At 59.7% G+C, this 24083-nt stretch overlaps 1 protein-coding gene across 16 annotated transcripts in view; it reads left to right on the top strand.

The window, feature by feature from the left end:
• PTPRF (protein tyrosine phosphatase receptor type F) overlaps positions 1–24083 on the top strand; it is an 87153-nt gene that overhangs the window by 40376 nt on the left and 22694 nt on the right. For 7 of the 16 annotated variants that reach the window (XM_049094100.1, XM_049094091.1, XM_049094099.1 and 4 more), the window contains exons 7-14: positions 2743–2760; positions 5492–5602; positions 15084–15353; positions 16824–17405; positions 17621–17757; positions 18159–18303; positions 21879–22184; positions 22738–22931. In XM_049094100.1, the coding sequence (XP_048950057.1) occupies positions 2743–2760; positions 5492–5602; positions 15084–15353; positions 16824–17405; positions 17621–17757; positions 18159–18303; positions 21879–22184; positions 22738–22931 (1763 nt within the window). The remainder of the gene's footprint in view (positions 1–2742; positions 2761–5491; positions 5603–15083; positions 15354–16823; positions 17406–17620; positions 17758–18158; positions 18304–21878; positions 22185–22737; positions 22932–24083) is intronic. The other 9 variants (XM_049094090.1, XM_049094095.1, XM_049094096.1 and 6 more) reach the window with 3 other exon arrangements.

The following is a 24083-nucleotide window of genomic DNA, read 5'->3' as shown; positions in this document are numbered from 1 at the left end:
CCTGCGAGCACTGCAGAGCTGCAACGGTCCCATCCTCTCCAGATCTCAGGCCCTCCCTGACAGGTCCCCAGAACTTATCAGGCACCTGCAGGCTAAGCTCCAGCACGGGCCACAGGGTGTGGCCCCTGGAACAGCAGCTGGAGAGGAGGGCGGCTGGTGTGAGCGCTATCCAGGCCTGAGCTCTGTTCTGCAGGTGTTTTCCTCACTGAAGTGCCACAAGAGCCTCTTGGGAATTTGCAGTTGAGGCCCAGTGTGGGCCCGTGAGGAATGAAGACAAACTCAGGGAGAGTGGAAGTCAAGTCAGGAGCAGACGATGTCACCAGAGCAGCAGGTGGAGGCTGACCTCCAGGTGGGGCTCAGAGCCCCTTCTGGGTCCTGAAAGGAGCTAGTGGCCCACAGGCTCTGCCCAGCCCGGACAGGGTGCCGAGGAGCCCTCCCAGGCTCTGCTCCATCCCAGGGCCCTGAATGCATCACCGTCGAGGACAACCTGATCCACCACATGCACGTGCTCACCCAGACCACAGTCTCCTTCCACACCCTCTGACACCCGGGCTGAGACTACAGGTCCTGAGCAGAGATGCCAGCAGCTGACTGTGGGTGGAGGCCCACCGGCCCTGGCAGATGGGACCCAGAGCCGGGTGCAGAGCAGACTCCAGAGTGGGCCTGAGGCCTGCAGTCCCCTACTCTGCTGGCTGGCCCGGCTCTGACTGAAAGAGCCTGTCCCCCGACTCACCCCTCCCACCAGCTGGGGCTGCCAGGAGGGCACGCTGACAGTGCGTGGTCATGATTTCCCTTTGGCCTGAGCACACTGGCACCTCTCAGGAGCGCCGCTGACTCCTGGGTCCCTCCAGTCTCCCACACCCACCTTGTGAAATGGTAAGGCAAATTTTTTGTTTGGTGGAGGAATGACTCTTCTGAGAGGTCCAGAGACTCATTACCAGCAGGTTAGGTTTTGGGGGAGCAGAGACCGGGAGCTAGGGGTGCCAGCCTTGGCCCATTTCCACTGCCGCCCTCTCCCAGGCCAGGCCTGCCCTGCAGAAGCAGATCAGCGGTTGTTGACTTTTTGGTCTTGGGACCTCTGATTGTAAATATTAGAGGACCTCAGAGAGCTTTTGTTTGTGTAGGTTTTATTCATCACTATTTACCGTATTAGATGTTGAGACCGAAAAGGTTTTAAATATTTAAATCTTAAAATAATTTTAAAACCCATTACACGTTAAATAACATTTCTAATGAAAAATAATTATGTTTTGTAAAACAAAAACATTTTGTGAAGAGAGTGGCATTGTTTTACATTTTCGCAAATCTCTTTAAATGGGGGCTGGATAGAAGACTGCCGGATTCTTAGGGCTGCTTCTACGTTTGGTCTGTTGCAGTATCACACTTCGTGGAGCTTCCGGACGACTCCACCGTTTATTCATAAGAGAGCCAGAGTGAAAAGGGCAAATAACTTCTTAGTATCAGGAAAATAGCTTTGACCTTGACCCTCTGAAAGAGTTTCAGAGACACTCAGGGTGCCTGGACCATGCCTGGGGGATCGCTGTGATAATGGTTCTTCCCAGGGTTTCTACAGCCCCTCACATGCCCAGCCCAGGTCCCAGCAGCTGCCTCTGCCTCCCGTCCAGCCCCTGTGTCTGCAGGAGGCAGTCTTAATCCAGTGGGAAGGCTGTGCACCAGACCTGGTTAGTTCCTGCCGCCTCACAGGCCACGTGACCTTGGGCTCTGGGGAAGCCACTTGGCCCTTAGCTTGTTTCATCATTCCGACGTAGACACGGATAATTCCTCCTAGGCAGGTGTCATCAAGTTCGATGAGAGAGTGATCGGTGTTTGTCTCTTGGCACACTTCCCTCCCCACTGCAATGGGCAGAGAGGGCGGGGGCAGGGGGGGCAGGGTAGATGGCACTGGGGCCAGGCCCCCTCATAGGCTCCTCACCTCCTGGATGAGGCAGTAGCAGAAGCAGGGCCCCGAGCGCAGCCTCAGAGGAGGCACGTGTGGGAAGGCAGCCTGTGCAGACCTCGTAACAGCCCTGCATTGGGCATTTGGAGAGTGCATGTCTGCCCCTCTGGGCTTGAAGCACTAAAAGGGCAAGGAGGAGGCCCTGGCCTCTGGCTCTCACCAGTCGGGTTCAGGGGAAGCTCAGTAGTCACAAACTTTTTTATGAGTGGGATGAGTGGGCTCTACAGGGCATCTGCCACTGGGTTGTAAGTTCACCCCAGGTCCCACGATGGGGCCGGGCCGGGCTGGTGTGTCTGCTTGAGGGAGACCTGGCCTGGTGGTGGCCTACAGCAAGCCCTCCCATTAGCCCATTCTGTGTGCTTAACCTCCTTGGTTTGTTTTGGTAAGTGCTTTATTTTGAATCTTGCCCACCTGTGACATTTGGGTGCCCCTAGGAGTGGGGTTGCTACCTCTTTTATTCACTTTCCCCTTATTGGCTTCAGCCAGCTTGGTCTGCAGGAGCCCTAACCCCACTTTCCTGATTCCCGTCCCCTCCAGCCCCGATGACCCCAGCCCCACTCCCCTCTCCGCCCCCTCTGAGCAGTGCCAGTGACCTGGGGGACACAGCTTCACCCACACTCAGCCTGGCTCAGCCTGGCGCCTGCGCACTTACCACCTGCGTTGGCCTAACTCAGGCCTTGATTTCTCCGTGTTTTATTTTATCTGGTTTGGCTTTTTGTGGCTTTTCCTTCCTTTTGTACTAATGCTTCTCTCTGATCTTATTTGCATTCAAATTACCTCGCCAGGTGGTTCACCAATCAGAGGTAAGAATGCTGTCCGTGCATCTCGCCACGCCACGCCACGCCACTGCCGTCACCACCACTCCATCCCGTCCAGTCCGTCACCTCCCCCATCCCCATCCTGACCTCTCCAGCCTCCTCATCTCCAGCTCCGGTCCCCCAAGCACCACCGGCCACCACACACCTCCACTCTCAGTCATTCCCTCCTGTGGACTCATCCATTGCAAGTCTGGACTGTAGATATACTCAGCTGAGCCCTGCCTGGGGGATGGCAAGCCCTGCTTCCCAGGCCTTCCAGGCCAACCCCACAGAAGGGACCCTGTCCGCCCCACACTGAAGCCAAGTGCTGAGCCCCAAGCCCGACCACAGGTGGAGAGCCTTCCCGGGAGGTGGGGCAGCATGACCAGGCCCCCCTTTCTTCCCAGGAAGCTCCTTTTTCTTGGGGTCCTCCATGATGGCTTGACTTCCCTTTAACATCCTGGCCCTAGAGCAGAGTGAGGACCATCCTGTAAATCCCCGTAGCCCAGCACAGATGCTGCTGGGACACAGGGAACAACCAGGGTCCACCGTGACTAGCTCAGATCGCCTGCCAGCCCTGGCTGCTCTCATGCCCCAGAGCCCTGCAGCCTGGAGCTCCCGAACCACACTCTGGACCGAAAGATCCGGGTGCAAGTTTGAATCACCTGTGTGACTTTCAGAAAATCGGTCTGATCTCTCAGAAGTCTGCGTCCTCCTCTTTAAATTGGGGCCAGGGCCCACCTCATGGACTCCTGAGGTTTAGAGGAGGGGATGAGGGGCTGGGCAGTGTCTGGCTCGGAGCAGGCCCACTGTAAAATGGTCGCTTCTGGACTGATTTGATTCATATCATTTCTTCACAAGTCTTTTGGCTTCCTTGGGCACATCTGGACCCTCAGTCCACGGCCAGGGTGGTCTCAGGACAGAAGATAGGGCTGAGAGGAGCAGCTGCCTCCCTGTGGGGCATCTTGTCCATGACCCTCCCAGGCCAGGACTACTTATAGTTCTTCATGCCCCTGCCACCGGGTCTTGGTGTTGGTTCCAGATTTGGGGGTTTCTGTGTGTATCCAGGCCCGGGCTCTGTGTTGGGTCCCCAGCCAGTCCTAGGTCTCCACACAGGGGAGCCTCCTCCCCGAGCAGGAGTCTCACCCAGGCACTAGTTCTTGTCCCTGCCTGTGGAGCCAGGCCCCCAGGTCTCCCCCCACTCCCCAGCTGAGCTGACCTAGTGCAGCACCCCCCACCCCCAACCAGCCAGGGGCCTGACCCTGCCTGCTTGAGGGAACATTTTCTGTAACAGTGTCCATCCATCCCATACACATGACCTGTTGGGTGCCCGTCAGAACTGTTCTTGCAGGAGATGGGTATTTGGCACGTGCCCTGGGCCCTCGTGCTCCCTGATGTCCAGTGGGGAGGGCTGAGGCCAGAACCGCAGAGCAGGCCGGCCTCGACGTTAAGCCTTGGCAGCCCCTTCCCCCACCTCCAGCCCCCGGGCCCCAGCCCCCTGAGTGTTCAGGGCCCCTCCTGCTGCCCTGGGTCTGGGCGGCAGAAGAGGGAGGGCGGGCAGTGGGGGGCTGCAGCCCTGCACCCAGGGCAGTCCTCCCCTGGGGCCTGGGCCATGAGAGTGTGGCTTGGAACTCTTCCTCCGCTCCTTATGCAGTCCACACAGGTGGGGTTCAGCAGTTCTGTCTCTGTCCTTTGTGGGTATGGTGCCATCAGCCAGCCTGAGCCCCAGGATGGGGTCTTTAGGGTCGCTCTGGCTGTTCTGTGCAGGCGGCGGTTCTCTGTCAGGCTTGTGCTGTGGGGTTATTAAGTGTCCGTTGGACTGTCCTGTGTGGGTTTGACTGTCTGTCGGCTTGTTCCCGGGAGGGGGTATTGCCTGTGCCTTGGGGTGTCACTGTCACGGACGGCTTGCCTGGTGTGCTCTCGAGAACAGTGTCTCCAAGTGTTGACTCCCGGGGCCAGGGGGTGGCCAAGCCGAGTGGTTTCACGGCCCACCTCCAGAGCCTGGGCTCCCCTACCCGGACCTGCCAGGACTGGCCCTGTGGAGGGGCCTTTACAGCTGCCCTGCCCCCCCACTCCTGGCTCCTATCTGTCCGTCTGCGGCCAGAGCAGCTCCTCAGGGCACTGGCCCGAGTGGGAGCTACAGCCTCCATTAGCCTCCTGAATTATGCAGCAGCCGTGGTGGGTCGAAGCACTTTAGCAGGACCAGGCTGAGGAGAGGAGCCGGAATGGGTGGGGCCGGCGGGGTGGGGGTGGGGTGGAGGGAGAGGATGGGTGCTCTGAGCCGAGGCTGCTGGGCACCAGGCCCCCAGAGCAAGCCCCTTCCTTCCTGTGGAGTTCTGGTGGGCGATGAGGGCCGTTGCATGCTTGCAACTCCCGGGCCAGCAGGTATTCAGGTGGCTCCCACCCACGCCTGGCTCCACGTCACCTGGCAGGGCCAGGAGGTCTGGGAGCACTAACAGGGATGCTCACTGGCACTCCATGGAGCTGGGGGATGGGATGGAGCCCCTGGCCCAGCCGACAGGCTCCACTAGACTGCAGGGCAGGGCAAGCGGGACTGTGCTTCAGAGCCCAAGGCTTGCTCCCTGCCAGGAGGCCAGTGGGCTCATCAGGGAGAGCTTCCTGGAAGCAACACTGGTGCGGCCCTGATTATCTACAGCGTCTGGTCAACACAAGCCCAAATGCCGTCAAGCCCCCTCCCCATGATCCAGACCTGACCTCTGTCACCGTGTCCCCGCAGGTGCCTTGCAGATTGAGAGCAGTGAGGAGTCGGACCAAGGCAAGTACGAGTGTGTGGCGACCAACTCCGCAGGCACACGCTACTCGGCCCCTGCCAACCTATATGTACGAGGTAAGGACGCGGGCAGTGCCCAGCCCTGTCTCCACGGAGCTGAACTGGCCCTGCTGGCCATGCTGTCTGGATCCCTTTCTGGGGACAGTGGGGGCTGCCATGGGTCCCGTTTCTCCTTTTCCCGCCTCTTTCTGCAGCAGCAGGAACAGCCACAGCAGCTCCCACTGGGCACACTCCTGATGGCCGCTGCTACTTTTCCTTCCTTCTCCGCAGGCCCTTTGGGACACAGCCACTCTTGGGAGTATTTGTATCTCTTATAGGTTCTGCCTCAAGGGCCCAGAGCCCCACGGGAGTCTAGAGCCTTCCAAGCAGATTTTTCACTGTGGTGTGTGTGTATGTGTGTGTGTGTGCACGTGCACCAGCAGGCACACATTTGCGTGTAAACATCGGGCATACTTCCCTGGCATTCCTCGAGTCCTTCCTGCCCAGCCCAGCAAGGGGGGCTCCAGGCCAAATGAGCCTGCCCTCTGGCCAGGGCTGCCCAGGGTCTTCCTGGAGGAGGAGCCAGCCGCACCCTGTCACCAGCCAGGACCCTTGTATAGAAGGTCAGTGTGAGGCAGCTGTGAGCCCCTGCAGGTGAGCACGTGCTGTGTTTCAGGTGTTCCTTGCTGAGACTTAGTGGATCCTGCATCTTCATCAGCCCAGGTTCCCAGCAGAGAGAAACCTGGAGACTGTTGGGGAGTGTCCAGTGTCTGCTGTGCTCCCAGCCCCAGGGTGACCAAAGCTGGTCACCTGCTCCTTCCAGAGAAAGTGCTGGGTCTGGTGTGCACAGTGCACCCTCGGAGCCCCTCCTGCCCCCACACCCCGTCACTTAGCCCTTCTGCACAGATGGGCGTCATTACAAGTGAAACTGTCTCCACTCGGGGGATTTGGAAAGGAAAGTGGCCATGGCTTCCTTGCAACGATGACTTCATCATGCTAAGTGCTTGGTGTAGCTTCTCGAGGGGATCCTCTGCCCCTCCACCCAGGCAGTGTTAGTGGCCTGTCCTACTCTTTGGAGCCACATGGTCAACCATATAGTTATCGAGGAGCTGCTCCGTGTCAGGTTCCCAAGAGGCCAAGGCTACCAGCCCATAGGGTGACGGGCACGTTGTGTCTCAGAGATGACAGACGACACTTCACTGGAGTTGGGGGTGTGGAGTAAGAGGTCCCCACTGGCCCCTCGGTCAGGTGTCCTGCCCCTCAAGGCTTGCCTAAGTGGCCCCAGGGGCTGTCTTAAGGAACAACATCAGGGCAGAGAGGCCAGGGGCCTGAGAGCCACCCAGATGGCTGAGATGCGTACGGTGGTGAAGCGCGCTGCCTCCCCCCACACGGCTTCAGACAGAGCGTCTGACGGGCACACAGGGCTTGGACGAGTCCCCTCCTAGGGAGGAACGCTAGAACAGCCCTGCTCAGAGACCTGCCTCCTGCCACCTGGACCATTCCAAATGCTACGCGGTCCTGACTGAACACTTTTCCCAAAAGATCATAGGGTCAAAAGAGTGGAGATGCCTCGAAAGCCTTTCGCTGTATGTGGCTGCACCAGGGAGAGGAGCGGCCCAGCAGGGCCACTGAGAAACCCAAGCAAACTGCCTGGGCATGGTCTAATGGACACATTTCCTGGGGCAGAGCTGCAGGGGGCCATACTGAGGCAGGAGGAGGCCCAGACGTAGGTGACGGAGCCTGCGTTATTATCTTGGCTGGGTAGCATTCTCTGAAGTCCCCGTCACGCTGGCCTTGGCCCTGAGGCGAGGCGGTGGGTCTCTCTGGAGGTGAGCTGAGCCCAGCCGCCACAGGTGGCAGCTCGGGTACTAACCAGGGAGCTCGTACCTCCAGCCCCACATGGTGGGATCAGGCGGGGTCCCGACACCACGCATACGCACAGGCCTTCTGGGCAGTGAGACCAGTGTGGGGGTTTCTTTGGTTCTTGACCCACTTGCCAGGGACCCTAAGGCAGGCTGTCCCAGCTCGGCTTTGCTGGTCTTTCCCTCTCACACACGTTCCTGTGGACCCGATGTCTGCGGGCCAGTCCTAAGTCTCTGTGCCCAGGACCTGCCTTACAGCCTGGTCCCACCTGCATCTGTACCTGCCCTGTTTTGTCAAGAGCAATTTGCCCTGTAGCCCCAGGACAGGCCCTGCTGAGGAGACCTGGAGACACCTGGAAGCCTCTTCCTAGGGCTTTTTGCCTCTGGTGTCCCCACCGCTTTTCATCTCAGTCCTGGCAAAAAGCCCTTGCGTTCTGCTCTCAGCAGTGCTGAGGGCCCATCAGCCCCGGTGCCCCTGAGACCGCCTCTCCCATGCCGGCCACCAGCTCTGTCCTGAACCCTGCTTGTGAGTGGGCCGCCCGTAGAGCAATCCCCCAGTGCCTGCCTGCCTGCTGCCAGCAGAGCGGCTCTGAGACCTCCTTCCAGAGCAGGCACCTGTTCCCCTCCAGACCAGTGGGCCCCAGCTGTCAGGAGCCTCAGCATCCGGGTCCGGGTGGCTTCCAGCCCAGGATTCTCAGCCTCGGCACCGTTGACACTGGGGGTCAGATGACTCTTTGTGACATGGGGCTCTCCTGGGCGTCGTATGATGTGTAGCAGCCCGTGTGGCCCCCTAAATGCCAGCAGCACCCCTAGTCCCGAGAACACACAATATCTCCAGACCTTGCCCAGTGTCACCTGGGGGGACCCCTCCCCACCCTGGATGTTGGGAACCGCTGCTCTAGATGGACAGCCTCCCGCCAATATTCAGCTCCCTTCACCTCCCTCTTCTCCCGCTGTGTCCACTGTGTCCACTGGGCTCAAGGCTACGTCTCCTCCTTGGATTTGTCTTCAGTGCTTCACATCCTATGTCACCCAGACTCTCAGGGCTCCGCTGTCTCTCTGAGCCCCTGCGGCTGCCGCTGACACTCCCGGCACGGTGGCAGGCACACAAGAAGCGCTTGGCGACCACTGACCGCTGCTGCCGTCAGGATAGCTGTCAGGGAATGCGTCATCCGGTTACATCTGCCTTTCCTCACAGTTGCCCGCAGCTCCACCCGCGGTCCAGCAGGCCCAGGCAGGCTGGGTGGACCATCCTCTCTGTGTCACTATCCATCTCCCTCCGAGTGACTCACCCTCTCCTTCTATCCACAGCGTCTCTTTTCTCCAGCTCTCAGGACGCAGAGCTGCCAGGGGCCAAGGCGTGCCGTGCCCTGCCTGCCCCCGACCTTCCCCTTCTCTGCAGGGAGCTGGCCACTGGCCGTAGCTGTCTCTAAACGGGGCAGCGTCCCCACAGCCTTTCTCCCCATAGGTACCCAGACCGGCTCCTCACCCTGCTGCCCTGCAGTGTGGGGCTCCCTCAAGGTGGTGGGAATCTAGTGGCCCCTGTGCCTTGGTGGGTTTGTGGGCTTGGGGGGCCCCGACTTGAGCCCAGCTCACTGGGTCTGTCGAGCCATGGGGTGTGCGTGAGGCATGGGGGCCCGCCTGTGCTCCCCTTCCACCCTTCCCTGTCCCGCCCTTGGCATCCTGGCACCTGCCAGCGGGACCTAGCCCTGTCCACCGTGTCCTCCATGAGTCCTGAGTCTTTCATGAGCGGCGTGGTCCGCGCGCACCTGCGTGCACGTGCGTGTGCGTGGGGCACAAGAGTCTTGTCTCGTGTCCGTGCTGTGTGGGCAGATGAAGGTTGGCCTGTTTTTACTCTCTCTGTGTTTCTCCTTGTCTTTTTTTTATTCCCTCCTCATCCTCATCGCACTCTGCCATCAACCCAAACTCTCATCTCTCAGATCAGCGAGAAGGTTGGTCCTTTTCACTTCTTATCCATCTACAGTTCGCCCGTCGATGGGATGCTCCCGTCAGTAGGGACCAGCGGGCTCGGTCAGCTCCCTCGGGCTCGCTCCAGCCAGGCCTGCCCGCCAGTCGGGCTCTGCTCTCCGTTGTTTGGGCTGGCAGGCTGGCAGGACTAGGGGTGGGTGGGCAGGCCCCCTGCCCTGCATGTTTCTGCTGCTTGAGTCCCTGATGTGCCAGTGTCTGCATGTCCCCTTAGCTGGGCTCCCCTGCAGGGGTGGTCAGGCAGGCATGGTGCATGACACAAAACTGTGCCCCCCGTTATGCCTGGGTCGGGCCAGCTGTCTGTTCCGGGTGGGGCCCAGGAGTGGTTGGGGGAGCTGTGAGAGCTGTAGTGCATTACGTGTGCCTCTGGGAACTTCCACAACCTCATCGCCTAAACTCCACCTTAGCCCGAGCTCAGCTGCAGCCACTTGTGAAGACGAAGGGAATAGACTAATAATCTAGAATGAGCTCACGCCTCAAGGTCCTGCAGCACAGGACAAAAGTCCCTCAGGTCTGCCGTGACCTTGAGGTCCCCGCGGAGCTCAGTGGGCAGCCAGCCCTGGTCTGCCTCATGAGGCTTGGTGTCCATGGCACGGGTTGGTGGCATCACGTTAGGCACGGAGGAAATCCACACTCTTGTCTTTTTCCTCCCCGACCTGAGCCAAATGAAGATCTTGCCACCTGCCCTAGGCCCCTCTGCCCAGGCCCTCCCAGCCTGCTCCGTTTCCTCAGGCCTGTGCTGGGTGCTGAGCACTCAGGTTCACGGAGCTCACAGCTGAGGAACGGTTGACGGAGAGTTAGTGAGGTCCACGTGGGACCCCCGGAGAGGCCCCAGCCCGGCCACAGATTGGGGAGGGCTCCCAGGAGCCCCTGCTCTAGCTCACCCCAGAGCATTCTCACACGGGGCTCAGTTCTCAGCCCCACCCAGGTCAGACCTCTACCCCAGCCTTGGGGCTGGCAGCAGGGGCTAGTGGTCGTTCTTGGGGCACATGGTCCAAGCGGTCAGATGAGACACTTGTCCACTGGGCTTTGGGCTGAGTCCCAGGGAGCAGGCTCGGGCCACCGGCTCCCCCTCTGGCATCATGTCTCCTTGGCTTGGGTTTCCTCCATGAGGGAGAAGGGAGCCAATGGGGAGGAGGGCTGCGGCCTGAGCTCAGATATCAGCCCTGAGCATCCATCCATAGGCACTCTTGAGCTCTGGGACATTTCAGTTTCACCATTTCGCTGACCTGGCGGATTGCTGGGGCGTTCAGAAAGCAGTCATCAGCAGAGACAGCCCAGCCCTCAGCCACCTCCCCCTACACCCCTCCCCGCCACCTTCCCGGTCCCTTGTCCCTTCTCCTCCTCCCCCTCTCTGGTCCCACCAAAAATAAAGCGCGTATACAAATATTTAACGGGAAGGCAGAAATGAGTTTCTAAATATTCCAGGGGGATTTGCCGGGCTGGTAATTTGTTTGGCGCTGATAATTACATCTTACATTTTTCCAGCTTTACTTAAAACTGTGTGCCGAGTGCGCCGGCATTTAATTACCGCTCTGCGGCAGCCACAAGGTTATTTATTAAAGAGTTATTTTATCTTGATACAGTGGATCCTGCCCCTTATCCCCTCCTTAATGTTGTGTTATTTTCATCAGAGAAATTTCTGCGAGCGAATGCAGATTGCGGGGCTGCCTCCCCCTGCGATTATGCTGTCACTCTGCTGAATGCTGATGCCTCCGGGCGCCACACCGCCCTATTATATGGGGTTGTCAGCGCAAATAATTAGACTTAAAAGTTACAGCTGAAATATAATCCAGAAATGGCAGAGCCCTGTTTTGGAAATTGTCTATAAAATGTCAGCAGTAAGGATGCACGGGGAACAGTAATAGACCGGCATTGTTGGAGGAGCCCAAGATTAGACCCTAAGTGCGTTTTTTCTCCGGCTCTGGTTTTTTTCTTCCCTGCTGTTGCTTCTGTCAATAGACTGAGTCCAGGGCGAGTCCTGCTCCCTCTTGGTGGCCTCATGTCTGGGCCAGCGGGAGGAGTGCTGGTGGGGCTGCTGCAGGGAGGCTCCAGCCGCTCCTGGCTCTTAGGATGGGGGTGGCTGTCCAGGCAGGTGCAGGACACAGGGCCCCACTGGCGCTCAGGATCCCAGGAGGGGGTGTCTTCCCTCTCTTGCCCCCACCTTCCCTCTGTGGACATACCCTAACCTCTGTCACACTGCAGGGAGGATGAGCCTGAGCTGTGGGGAATCGCATCCCAGAACTCCTTTTTTTTTTTTTTTTTTTTTTTTTCAGAACTCCTTTTATATGTGCCCGGAGCCCAGTGTTCTGGTGAGAGCGTCAGTGGGGGCGCCCCCAGCAGTCTCTGGGCTGGAAGCCCTTGCCTGGTCCTAGGGATGATTCAAAGGGTCATATCTGACCTCTCAAACTCATCCTTAGCCCCTGGACTTCTCCCTTCTACCTGCATGGAGGAGGGGAAAACTAAAACTAAAAGCAAAACTATTCCCAATGTTTGTTCTGAAAGACCTCCATTACTTGGTGGTGGAACAGAAGGCTTTGCCCGCCCCCGGACCACTTGGAGTACGGTCCTATCCGCTTTCTGGACTGCTTAGGTTGGGACCCGAGGTGTATTGGCCAAGGACCTACTTCCTTTCTGTGGGGCGCTTTGTTTTTCTTCCCAGGGACTAATCAGGCCCCAAGATTTCTTTTAAGATTTTATTTATTTATTCATGAGAAACATAGGAGAGAGAGAGAGACAGAGACACAGGCAGAGGGAGAAGCAGGCTCCATGCAAGGAGCCTGACATGGGACTCCATCCCGGGTCTCCAGGATCACACCCTGGGCTGAAGGCGGCGCTAAACCGCTGAACCACCAGGGCTGCCCGGCCCCAAGATTTCTGCCAGGGTCACACCTGCGGCCATGACCTCTCCTGACGCAGGCTCCTCCAAGCCCCATCCTGCCAACTGGAGAATACCTTCCACCAGCCTTGACTACCCAGAAGCTCCAGAAGCTTCTCCCTGGAGCCTCCTCAGGATCTTTTTTCCACCCTATCAGCCAGGCTTTAAAAGGCCGTGAGCTTTTGATCCCACTGATGACCTCCTGATAATACATAAACCCAGGCACGTCACTTAAAAAGTATCAGTCTTACATCCATTCCCTTGTCCGCCATCGAGAGGTGATGGGATCTACAGCAAGGAAGCCTGCCTCATGTAGCAGGAGCTCAAGAGCGGTTTCCCTTCCCTGAGGCTGTTCTGATGCCTGTGAACCAAGAGGAGATGGGCCGCCCCTGGCTAAGAATAAAGACCTGATGACTTAAGGCTGCGCCCCTCTGCCTTTCTGCTCCAGCCAGGGCTGAGCTGGACCCCTGGCCAGCAGATAGACCCGCCTGTTCCCCAGGCCCAGCTCCAGAGCTCGGGGAGGGCACGTAGCACCAGGCTGGGTGACACGTCTGTCCATACCTCCTGGTCTCACTCTTGTGCCATTTGAGGGAGTGCTGAACGGTGCTCTGGCATGGGGCCCTCCTACCAGCCGTGCCCAGGACCCACCTATTGCCTGCCATGCGGAAGTGTCTACATGTTGTCATCGTTCCATGGGGGACTCCCAGCTTTGGGACAAATGACAGAAACACTTAATCAGCTTGAGCAAAACAAGGAGATTCTTGTCTTACCCAACTAAAATATGTAGAAGTAGATTTGGTGTCAGGCAGGGCTAGATCCAGATATTTAAGCAGTTTGATCAGGCTTTTCTGTTTGTCTCTTAACTCTGCCCTCCACAATAGACTCCTTTATTCTCTAGCATGTGCTCCCATGTGTTAGGAAAGGTGGGCCTCAGTTCCTCTCAGGTCGGCCCCTGCAGTACAGAGAGAAAGTTGTTGTTCTAATGGTCTTTGCAAAAGTCCACAGGCTACATCTCGTTAGCCAGATCTGGGTCACATGTTCCACTTAGCAAGACTAGGGTGGGGAGAGGTGGTTCCTCTAAAGAAAACAAGGCCAGTTCTAGAAGGTAGAACACAAGATGTCCATGAGACGCACCGAAGCCCCCAGTGAGCCTGTGGCACAGAGGGAACTCAGCCCACGGTGCCAGTCACACGTGGCTTGCTTGGGGGTGCTGTGTGGAGGCTTCGGAGTGAGGCTGAGTGAGGAATCCCTCAGGGAACCGAGCAGGGGTTTTTAACAGAGAAATGATGTGAGCAGACTTGCTTGTTTGTGGGGGGCCGGTTCTGGGAGAGAGCCGCCCAGTGCGTCAGTGCAGGGAGAGATGGAGGGGCTGAGGCTCTGGTGGGGCAGTAGCCTCTGGGGTTGGTTCACTCCAAGGCATTTCTTTTTCTTTAAGTAACTCTACCCCCAACCTGGGGAACCTCTGGGTTTGGAGAAAAATTACTGGGTTGGAAAGATGCCTTCGGGCCATCCGTTAACAGGTGATTCCTTGGGTGTCTAGGCTCTGGGCCACAGCTTGACCCCTGTGGCAGTGAGGTCAGGGGTTGGACAAGATGGTGTCTGTAGTTACTACTTCCAGCTCTGATTTTGTGGTTTGGGGCTACACGAGCAGCAGAGTCTGGAACCCATAGCGGAGGTGCTCCTGATGGGACAGCATGGGTCCTTTGCATGCCGGGCGCCCCAGCAAGGGTCCTGGGAGACCCACACACTCTCAGTGAGGCCGTTTGGTCACTCTGCCTCACTGCCTGCCTCCTCCAGCCCTGTCGGTAGGGGTGCCCACGAAGGACACACTTCAGCCCCTGCCCACCAGCTGCATGACCCGTCAGCACGCCAAGCATGCCTGCCCATGGCTAGGTCTTGCCTGACTTCCCTCCCTCTGCATGTTCCAAATGTTTGTACCAAGCTTGCAACTTTGGGGGTTTCCAGGCTGCACCTTGGCCTGGGAAGCTCAGAACAGTTTCTGGCCTGGGAAGCCCAAGGCCGGAGGTCGTGGCCAGGCACAGCCACCCTCTCCCTTGAGACCCTTGTTCATTGGCTCAGAAAGCCGTCTGTTCGGCGCACTCATCATGTTACTGCCATCGTCATGCCCATCCTGCCCGCGGACCACGTCCCTGGCCTGCCCTGATCCCTTGCCCCTGCCCACCCCCTTCTGAGGGGCAGCCCTTCCCCTGGAGTTCCCAGGTTGTGCCTTAAGCATGGCTGAGATCCTGGCAGGCGATTATGCCCCTGCCCTCATCTCTTCCCTCAGGTCACGGCCCAGAGGTGGAGGCCGTGACTCTAGAGAAGGTGGCCACGTCACTCCTGGACCAGCCCTGTGCCCTGCCCCAGATGCTCTGAGGTCCTCCACCCTACGGTGCCTGGACTTCACTCGTGCCCCAGTGAGCCCCTCTGGAGGCCCGTAGTGGGGGTCAGGAGCAAGTAGGGGCAGGCACCAGATGGCAACCTGGAATGTGGCCCTGAGGAGGCCCGCGGTATAGACCTGGGGCCTGGACCTTGCGCTGAATCCCTGTGTGACCCTGGGCAGACAGCACATTTCTAGGCCTCAGTTTCCTAGGCTGTAAAACGGGGGAGCTTGGTTGTGGAATCTCTTGTGTTCCATTCTCTTGAGTGTGGGGGCTACTTGTAGCCAAAAGTGGGGTGGGAGGTGGTAAGCCGGGGCCCTGGTACTGCCCCACCTGTCTCTCAGGTGGGTTTGGCTCTGACAAGAGGGGCTTCCTGGATGAGGGGCCCCTGCCCTTCAATCCTCCCGAGTATTTTGCCCGGCCTGTGAGTGCCTCTCTCCCTCCTCCTGCAGTGCGCCGTGTGGCTCCTCGTTTCTCCATCCCTCCCAGCAGCCAGGAGGTGATGCCGGGTGGCAGCGTGAACCTGACTTGTGTTGCGGTGGGGGCACCCATGCCCTACGTGAAGTGGATGATGGGGGCCGAGGAGCTCACCAAGGAGGATGAGATGCCAGTTGGCCGCAACGTGCTGGAGCTCAGCAATGTCGTGCGCTCTGCCAACTACACCTGCGTGGCCATCTCCTCTCTAGGCATGATCGAGGCCACGGCCCAGGTCACAGTGAAAGGTGAGTGCCACGTGCATGCCTGCTGTGGCCTAAGGCCTGCCTTGGTGCAGAGGGTGACGGGAGGTCCCAGCACCCGTAGCAGGTGAGCATGGCTGTTGTGGGGTTGGATGAGGTTGAGGGGTCGTTGCCCTCTCCCAGGTGCTTCCTGGGGTCCTGCCAGCCCTCGGTGGAGAGAGAGGTTTCTGTTATTCGTGATGTTAGTAATAATAGCTAACGGGTACTGAGCTCCTGGGGGCAGATGCTGTACTGGTTAGCACAGATTGTGCTGGTTAGCACAGAGACTGCTCTGTTACGCTGGGAGGTAGACGTTCTCATTCTCTTCTTACAAATGAGAGAACTGAGGTGCAAGGTCATGCAGGAGTCAGTGACAGGACGGGGACTTGAACCCGCGGGGTCTGATGCCGCAGAAAGGCCCCCGAGCCACGTCCTGGTGCCAGACCCTCAGCTTCATCAGCCTCATGTCAAGGCTGCAGTGAAAGAGTGGCCACAGAGAGTGGGCTCTCCACCAGGGCCCCAGGATGGGCACGCACACTCCTCCAGGCTCCGTGCTTCCATCCTCCTTCCTCAGACCCATCCTCCATTCTGCAACTAGAATGATCTTTTGAAGATACAAAGCAAGATCTCCCCACTGTTTTAAGAAACTGCCTTCCAGTGACTTCCCATTGCTTTCAGGGCAAAGAGCAGGATCCTCACTCCCCTTGCCTGGCCCTCCTGGCTCTGCTGGGTTCCTTCCGGCCCTCACCCAGCCCTCGCCGTGCTGGTCCTCTCACTGTCTGGGCCTCAGCTCTCTGAGGCCTTCGTGGATTTTCCCCAGCTCAGCCTCCCGCTCTCTGCTGTCCTCGCATGCGCCAGAGTCATCGTTACGGACTCGGTGCTTTCCACTCACCCTAGAATGTAAAGTCCACCAGAGCAGAGATGTGACCAACAGTGTGACCTTGTGTCCTCAGCCCAGCACCGCGCCTAGCACTTAGTAGGCACTTGATAATTGTGTAATGTTTGGCCTGGGATCTGGGACTGCTCCACCTTCAATTTGAGCCAAGCCACAGGTGTGTAGGGCCAGCAGCCCCGTCCAGGCTGTCTTAGGCACATCTCTCCCCGACACCAACCCCAGTTACACGTGAGGAAGCGCAGGCAAGCCCCAAAGGCAGACCTCTGCCTCCCAGCCGGCGCGCTTTCCATCTGCAGGGACCCGGCCAGGCCACGCCACCTCTGGGGCTGTTGTTAAGTGAGGAGCCAGTGAGTTCTGGAAGTGATGTGGGTAGACCCTAGATGACCGAAGGCCCCTGAGGGCTCTGACAGGTGTCGCCATCCCCCGCTAGGTGCCCTTTGAGGTCACCTCGAGCTCCCCAGGCCATTTTTCAAGGAGGCCCGTGAGGGCCAGCTGTACCATGGGTAGTTAACACCCGGAGCAGGATTGGCCTCTGGGGTCCTGACCTCGGGCAGCTCTGAGCCTCCCGCTTTGTCTCCCAGCTCTGCCGAAACCTCCAATCGACCTCCTGGTGACTGAGACAACTGCCACCAGCGTCACCCTGACCTGGGACTCTGGGAACTCAGAGCCTGTGTCCTACTACGGCATCCAGTACCGCGCGGCGGGGACAGAGGGCCCCTTCCAGGAGGTGGACGGTGTGGCCACCACCCGCTACAGCATTGGCGGCCTCAGCCCCTTCTCCGAGTACGCCTTCCGCGTGCTGGCGGTGAACAGCATCGGCCGGGGACCACCCAGCGAGGCGGTGCGGGCACGCACGGGGGAGCAGGCGCCCTCCAGCCCCCCGCGCCGCGTGCAGGCACGCATGCTGAGCGCGAGCACCATGCTGGTGCAGTGGGAGCCGCCCGAGGAGCCCAACGGCCTGGTGCGAGGGTACCGCGTCTACTACACTCCCGACGCCCGCCGCCCCCTGAGCGCCTGGCACAAGCACAACACGGACGCGGGCCTCCTCACCACCGTGGGCAGCCTGCTGCCCGGAATCACCTACAGCCTGCGCGTGCTGGCCTTCACCGCCGTGGGCGACGGCCCTCCCAGCCCCACCATCCAGGTCAAGACACAGCAGGGAGGTGGGTGCGGGCAGCACGCCGGCCTGGCCACTGCGGCGGGGCCTTCGGGGCTGGGGGAGGCTGAGGGCCTGTACCCCGCCGTGCACGGTCACCTGGGATGCGGGACAGGGTCCCGGGGCTGTCTTCCCATGCCTCCTTTCTCCGGGTGCCACCGGCCCTCGTGGGGAACTGGCAAGGCTCACGGCGCCTGGCGTGGGGGTGTGGGGGTGTTGCAGTGCCTGCGCAACCGGCGGACTTCCAGGCTGAAGCAGAGTCGGACACCAGGATCCAGCTCTCGTGGCTGCTTCCCCCGCAGGAGCGGATCATCAAGTACGAGCTGGTGTATTGGGCAGCAGAGGATGAAGGCCAGCAGGTGGGTGCTCAGCGGGGACAAGAGCAGGGAGGAGGGCTCCCCTGGATCCCGTAGGCTCTGTGCGGGGCTCCCCCGGGCAGACTTTCTGGATCCTGTGGTTGTACGGACATGGCCCCCAGGGGTGGCCCTGGGGCTCACGTGGCCAGCGTGGTTCTATAGTCTTTGTCCCCACTGCTGGGCGACAGTCCCTCGGTCTGCCCTTGGGTCTCTCCGGCTCTGCGGCTTACCTGGCACTCACAGAGCTGTTGTCTCAGATGCTCATGGCCACGGAGTCTGTGCAGTGGCCGTGTGATGTGGAGGCGGCCCTAGGCCACAGTGGGTCCACAGGGGCCAGCCGCAGCCCAGGTTGGGGAGCAGCCTGTGAGGTCAGAGCAGTCAGTGAGTGCTCCCTGCTCTTCCAGCACAAGGTGACCTTCGACCCCACCTCCTCCTACACCCTGGAGGACCTGAAGCCTGACACACTGTACCACTTCCAGCTGGCCGCCCGTTCCGAGATGGGGGTTGGCGTGTTCACCCCCACCGTTGAGGCCCGCACAGCACAGTCCAGTAAGTGTCTTCTGAGGCTACGCCTCCTGTAGCTGGGCCGGGGCAGAGACACACACGCCCTTCTCCCTCAACCGGGGGGGTGGTCAGGTCTGCTGGGCCCCGGATGGGCTCTTGTCTGGGCTCCGGGTCTGGACTCACAGGGGCAGGTAAGTTCCCACTAGTCTGTGTCCAGGCAGTTGCTGCCCATGCCGTTCCCCACCTGACTTCTGTCCCTCCCTCCCCCAGCCCCCCACCAGGTAAGTTCTGTGTCTGTGACTCATCCCCCTCCCCCGCCCCCACCCGTCTGCGCTGGTCACACTAGCTGACTGGGCCATGCTCAGCGCTGGGACAGCCACGCTTGCCATGTCTCAGACATGTCCCCGCTCTGGCAGCTGTCCTCCTGCTCCATATCCCCACATCTCATCTCCCCTGTCACCTGCATTCCCTGCCTCATGCCCCGCACCACGAGAGGAACATGGGAGCTGTGTCATCACACTGAGCCTACGGCACGTAGGGACACGTCTGTGAGAACGAACCCGGGTGGCAGACTGTCCACGTGCCTGCCTTAGGACCACGCGGCCTTCCGCGTGTGGGGCTGCCTGCTGTGTGGTTATCGTATTCCTGTGTACGTGAGACTAGTGCTGTGGACCTGCGTGTGACCCTGTGTGGCCACCTGGCAGGGCCGCACCCGTATGAGTGTCTGGTGTGCCCCGGGATTGGGTGGCTGTGAGGCTCTGTGTGCTAACAGGGGCCATGGATATGTGGCTGGACAGGATCATGACATTGAGGCAGTTACAGCACGTGTGACAGCCTTAATCACGGCAGTGTCTGTGAGGCGGTCCATGTGCCCCCAGACTGTGTAGATGCGACCCCATGTTCACGGATCTGACTTACAGGCACCTGCTGCGCTCCCACTGTGCCCATGCACGGAGCAGGGCTGGCAGCATGACCCCGACGTGGCCCGTACCTGCAGGGAATCCTAGTCTAGTGGGGCAGATAGATGTTCAACCTGCAATTATCCAAATGAGCTTTTAATTACATTTGTCTGAAGTGCTGCGGAGGAGACAAACAGTGGAGAGGTGCTGGGATTGGAGCTTCATCTGGTCTGAGGGGGCCAGGGGGGCTTCCTTGGGTGATGTAGGCCTCACGCAGAGGGGCAGCAGGTGCAAAGACCCTGAAGCGGGAAGGCACTTAGTTGTGGTTTGGGATAAGCAGCAGGCCATGGCAGCTGGCCACGGGTTAAGAGGACAAGACAGGTAGGAGGGCTGACCCAGCTGCTGGGCAAGCATGCATGGGACAGCCCAGCGGGATGCCGGACACCAGTTGGGAGGCTGTGCAAGAGTCTAAGCAAAAGACGGCAGCTCAGATGTGGTGATGGTGGTGGATCAGATAGCCGTCTGGGGTGCCAGCTGCCTGGGACTCGGTGACGGCTTGGCTTTTGGATGCTGAGGGAAAGGAGAGCATCAGGCGAAGTCTGTGCTTCTGGTGTGCAGACCTGGGAAGAGGGGAGGAAGTAGGGCCAAAGCAGGCACCTCAGCCCGGGGCCTTGTGCCAGCCGTGCAGGTGGCGATGCTGAGCTAGGGGTGAGGGACTCTGAGGACAAAGACCAGAGGTAGTGGGAAATCCCAGAGAGGGGAGTGTCTCGGAGGCTGGAAGAAGAGAGCAGAAGGAACAGAGCCGATGCTGCTGCTGAGCAGTCAGGGCCAGAGGAACGCAGGAGGCAGGAGCGTCTGCTGGATGGAGGACCTGGGGCGAGGGTTGTGAGGCCTAGCCGGAGGGAGGGGACTGCTATAGGTAGAGGCTGAGTGCTGCAGGCCCAAGGATGGGCTTTTGTCTTTAAAGATAGGAAATTTTTGAACTTTTTTTTTTTTTAAGATTTTATTTATTCATTCATGAGAGACACAGAGAGAGAAGCAGAGACACAGGCAGAGGGAGAAGCAGGCTCCCTGCAGGGAGCCTGACTTGGGACTTGATCCCGAGTCTGCAGGATCAGGCCTTGGGCTGAAGGCGGCGCTAAACCGCTGGGCCACCGGGGCTGCCCTTGAGCAGTTTAAACGTGGTGAGGAATGAGTCCATTCTGAGAAGTCGGAGAAGTCGAAAATTCAGGAAAGACAAGGATTTTGGAGGCTCAGGAGGTAGGGGGAGGGGACAGCATGGATGAGAGAGATCCACCTTGGACGGGAGAGCACAGCTCCCTCCTCGTGGGAAGCAAGGGCAGCTCAGCGAGATTGCAGTTGTTCGGTGGGTTTGGTAGCAAGAGATGGAGGGAGCTGCTGGTGGGAGGCTTCAGTTTTCTCTGCAAAGTGGGAGACAGTTGTGTGCTGAGAGCTGGAGGTTAGCGGAGCGTGGAGGAGGTTGAAAACGTTCTGTGTACAGCAGCAGAGTGAGCTGGGCAGAGAAGAGAGGCTGCAGACAGCACACAGGGCCCAGGTGAGGCCACTGGGGACTTTGCACACAGGATGCCAGCCTTCCAGGGCAGGCAACGCTTTTCCACCTGCCTCAGGACCGACCGCCTTGGAGAGGGCAGAGGGTTGGACCCATCCAGGGCTTGGCACCGGCCGGGCAGGGGCGTGGAAAGAGAAATAAGTGAGGGAGTTGGGGGTAGATGGTGAGGTGCAGACCTCAAGGTCAAAGCCCAATATTGAGGGCGGTAAGGATGGTAGGCAAACGGGTGGAGGTCGCAGGGGGGCGAGGAGCCAGGGTGCTGCTGGGCACCTTGAGCAGCTGAGCTGGCACAAGGTGAGGGTCTGCGAGGGGGTGTGGGAGGCCACGTGCAGGGAGTAGGACCATCCTGAGCGTGGCGATACCCAGGGTGTGCCCACTGCGGTGCAGGGAAGGAGAAAGCCGTGGAGATGAGGGCCTCAGGGGCCGGGGAGGGAGGTGCCCAAGTCACCCTGGCACAGTGTGGGGCTGCAACTCCAGATGGTGAGGAAGCCACGTAACAGCACCAGGTTCCTTGGTGGGACTGAGGCCTGGATATGCCCCTGGGGGCGAGGGAAGGGGGCCCACATCTGCTTCCTGACCCCAGGGGACTCACTGAGGAAGAGCATCTCCATAGAGTACATTTTCTCCAGATTACCCAAGGCCATGGGCCTCCTTCCCGTACAGCCTCCAGTCTCAGGTTCCTAGTGGCTCCAGCACAGGCACCCTGTCCACGTAGGCACAGGCCATGGCTCTCTTGTGCCTGAAGAGCCACTAAGGCTGCTCGTCCTGACAGGAGCTGTGGGCACAGCAGCTAGAGGTTCTCCTTGCGTGGCTGTGTGTGTGACCAGGGGCCAGGGGCCCAGAGACCCAGGGGCCAGGGAATCATGACCCATGCTTGTGTGTAGCTGGCAGGGTTTGATGCAAGGTTTAATGCGAGATGGCATACGTGTGGGAGAGACCTTGTGTGTGTGTGTATGTGTGTGTAGCCTGTGGTCCAGAGGGAGCTGGGCTGTCTGGCGGCGGTGGCAGCCTGCCTAGGAGGGGCCCTGGGATAGCCACTCTGCACTCAGGGAGTAGCCTGCCTGGGTGAGTTTCCCATCCTCTGTGACTAGTCACTGTGCCCGTGACCCCCACCCTCCATCTGCCTGCTTCCCCCCATTTGTCTTCCCCAGCCCCCTCAGCCCCTCCCCAGAAGGTGACCTGTGTGAGCACGGGCTCCACCACGGTTCGGGTAAGTTGGGTCCCGCCGCCAGCTGCCAGCCGCAACGGCGTCATCACCCAGTACTCGGTGGCCTACGAGGCAGTGGACGGCGAGGACCGAGGGCGGCATGTGGTGGAGAGCATCAGTCGCGAGCACTCCAGCTGGGACCTGGTGGGCCTGGAGAAGTGGACGGAGTACCGGGTGTGGGTGCGGGCGCACACTGACGTGGGCCCCGGCCCAGAGAGCAGCCCGGTGCTCGTGCGCACAGACGAGGACGGTAGGCCTTGGCGCCAAGGGGAGGGGCGGGGGAGGGAGGCACCCCTCCCAGATACCCCCACAGCACCCCAGGGCCTTCGCCTGGTGCAGGCTTGGTAGCCCACGCTGGGGGAATGTAGCAGAGGGGGATAGCCGAATCCCAGGCTTTGGGGCTAGCTCCAAGGCAGAAGCAGCGGCCCCTCCCGAAGGTCCTGGAGGTTGAGACTGGGGAGACTGGTGCAGGAGACGCTCAGAGCACAATCAACTAGACTCGGTCTTGGCCAGACATCGGCACGATGTGGGGGCCCGGGAGGAGATGGAACAGGTCGTGCTTGACTCCGGGGTGGCCGAAGGCCTGGTGCCTCACCACCACTCTCCCCACCAAGTGAGGTAGCTCAGGGCCAGGGTCGGCTGGGCTTCCCTGTGCTAGGCACCCGGGACAGACGGTCTGTAGAAGCCGTATCAGGGCCTTTCCGGGGGCAAGGAGTGCAAAGGCAAGGCCCTGGAGTGTGTGCTCCCCCGCAACTCAAGGTCCATACCACCAGGCCTGACTCTCCCCTCCTCCTGGTCCCCAGTGCCCAGTGGACCGCCACGGAAGGTGGAGGTGGAACCACTGAATTCCACTGCTGTGCGTGTCTCTTGGAAGCTGCCCGTCCCCAGCAAGCAGCACGGCCAGATTCGCGGCTACCAGGTCACCTATGTGCGGCTAGAGAATGGCGAGCCCCGTGGCCCACCCATCATCCAGGACGTCATGCTGGCTGAGGCCCAGGTGTGCCACTGGGAGGTGGTGGGTGGAAGGGTGAACAAGACCAGCCTGCTGCTCTACCTCTTTGGAGCCCGCGTCCCCTGCCTCCCCTCAGAGGACGGAGACACCCAGATACCCTGCTGCGTCAGGCTGGGGAGGTATCAGACCAGGAAGTCAGGGCTAGGTGCCAGGGACACCCCCTCTTTTGTCTTGGGTCTACCTGAGGCATGCCAGCCCAGGCCCCGCCAGCCCCATCTGCCCTGGTGACTGTCCCAGCCTGGCAGTCCCCTCTGTGACTAGCAGATACCAACACAGGCAGCAAGGAGCCCAGACCCCGGCTCCCAGTGTACACCCCACCCCGCCCCCGCCCCGCCTGGGCTTCAACTCCCCCCGGACCCTCCTTTGTGATTTGCAGAGAGCACGTTCACTGTCGGTTAGGCTGGGATCTGTGATCCGCCTTCCTCCTCAGCGGTGCCGGGCTGGGCAGCTGTTCCCGTCCCGTCCCAGCCAGGGCAGGGAGAGTGCTCCCGCAGTCGCCGGTCCCCGCTTGGCCTTTGGCCATGGCACTTTTGTGAACGGCTGAGCCAGGGTGTTGCTCTGTGCCTGGCCCCGCACAGGAGGATGGCTCAGCCCCTGGTGTTTACGCTCAAGATCTAGGCCTGGCCGCCAGCCTCATGTGTTCCTCTGTGTGCATCTGTTCTCCAGGGGATAATGACTTTTGCCTGTGAGCTTGGGGTGAGGTCCCTGGGGTGTTCCGAGCACTGGTTTGTGAATCAGGGCAAGAATCTGGGATACTGGTAGACTACATGAATGGCCCAGAATCTCCCAGGAAGTAGGTGGCTGAGCTTGGACAAGAACCGTCTCTGAACTCCTGGAAAGGGCTGTGAGTGCTGTGGCAAGTTTCCTCCCCAAATACTCTGCTGAAGAGTCCTAACACCTGGTGTGGTCTGCCTTCAAGGTGTCCCCAGCCAAAACCAGGGCCTTGGGAGGGGACCCACAGGGCAGCACTGAGCTGGCCCTGGCGGAGGGGGAGAAGGAGCCCAGATTCCCTTCGGAGACCACACGCCTTCCCCATCCAGCTTTCCAGCCCTACGTGGGCTGGGCCCAGGGGTGCTGGGGACAGATCCCCTATTCTACGTGCTGTGCTCACCCACATAAAAAGACCCCCTTCATGCC

The sequence above is a fragment of the Canis lupus genome, chromosome 15, assembly GCF_003254725.2.
Source record: "Canis lupus dingo isolate Sandy chromosome 15, ASM325472v2, whole genome shotgun sequence".
Lineage (NCBI taxonomy): Eukaryota > Metazoa > Chordata > Mammalia > Carnivora > Canidae > Canis > Canis lupus.
Note: the sequence above shows the minus strand (reverse complement) of the source record. Positions and strands in the feature narration are given on the sequence as shown.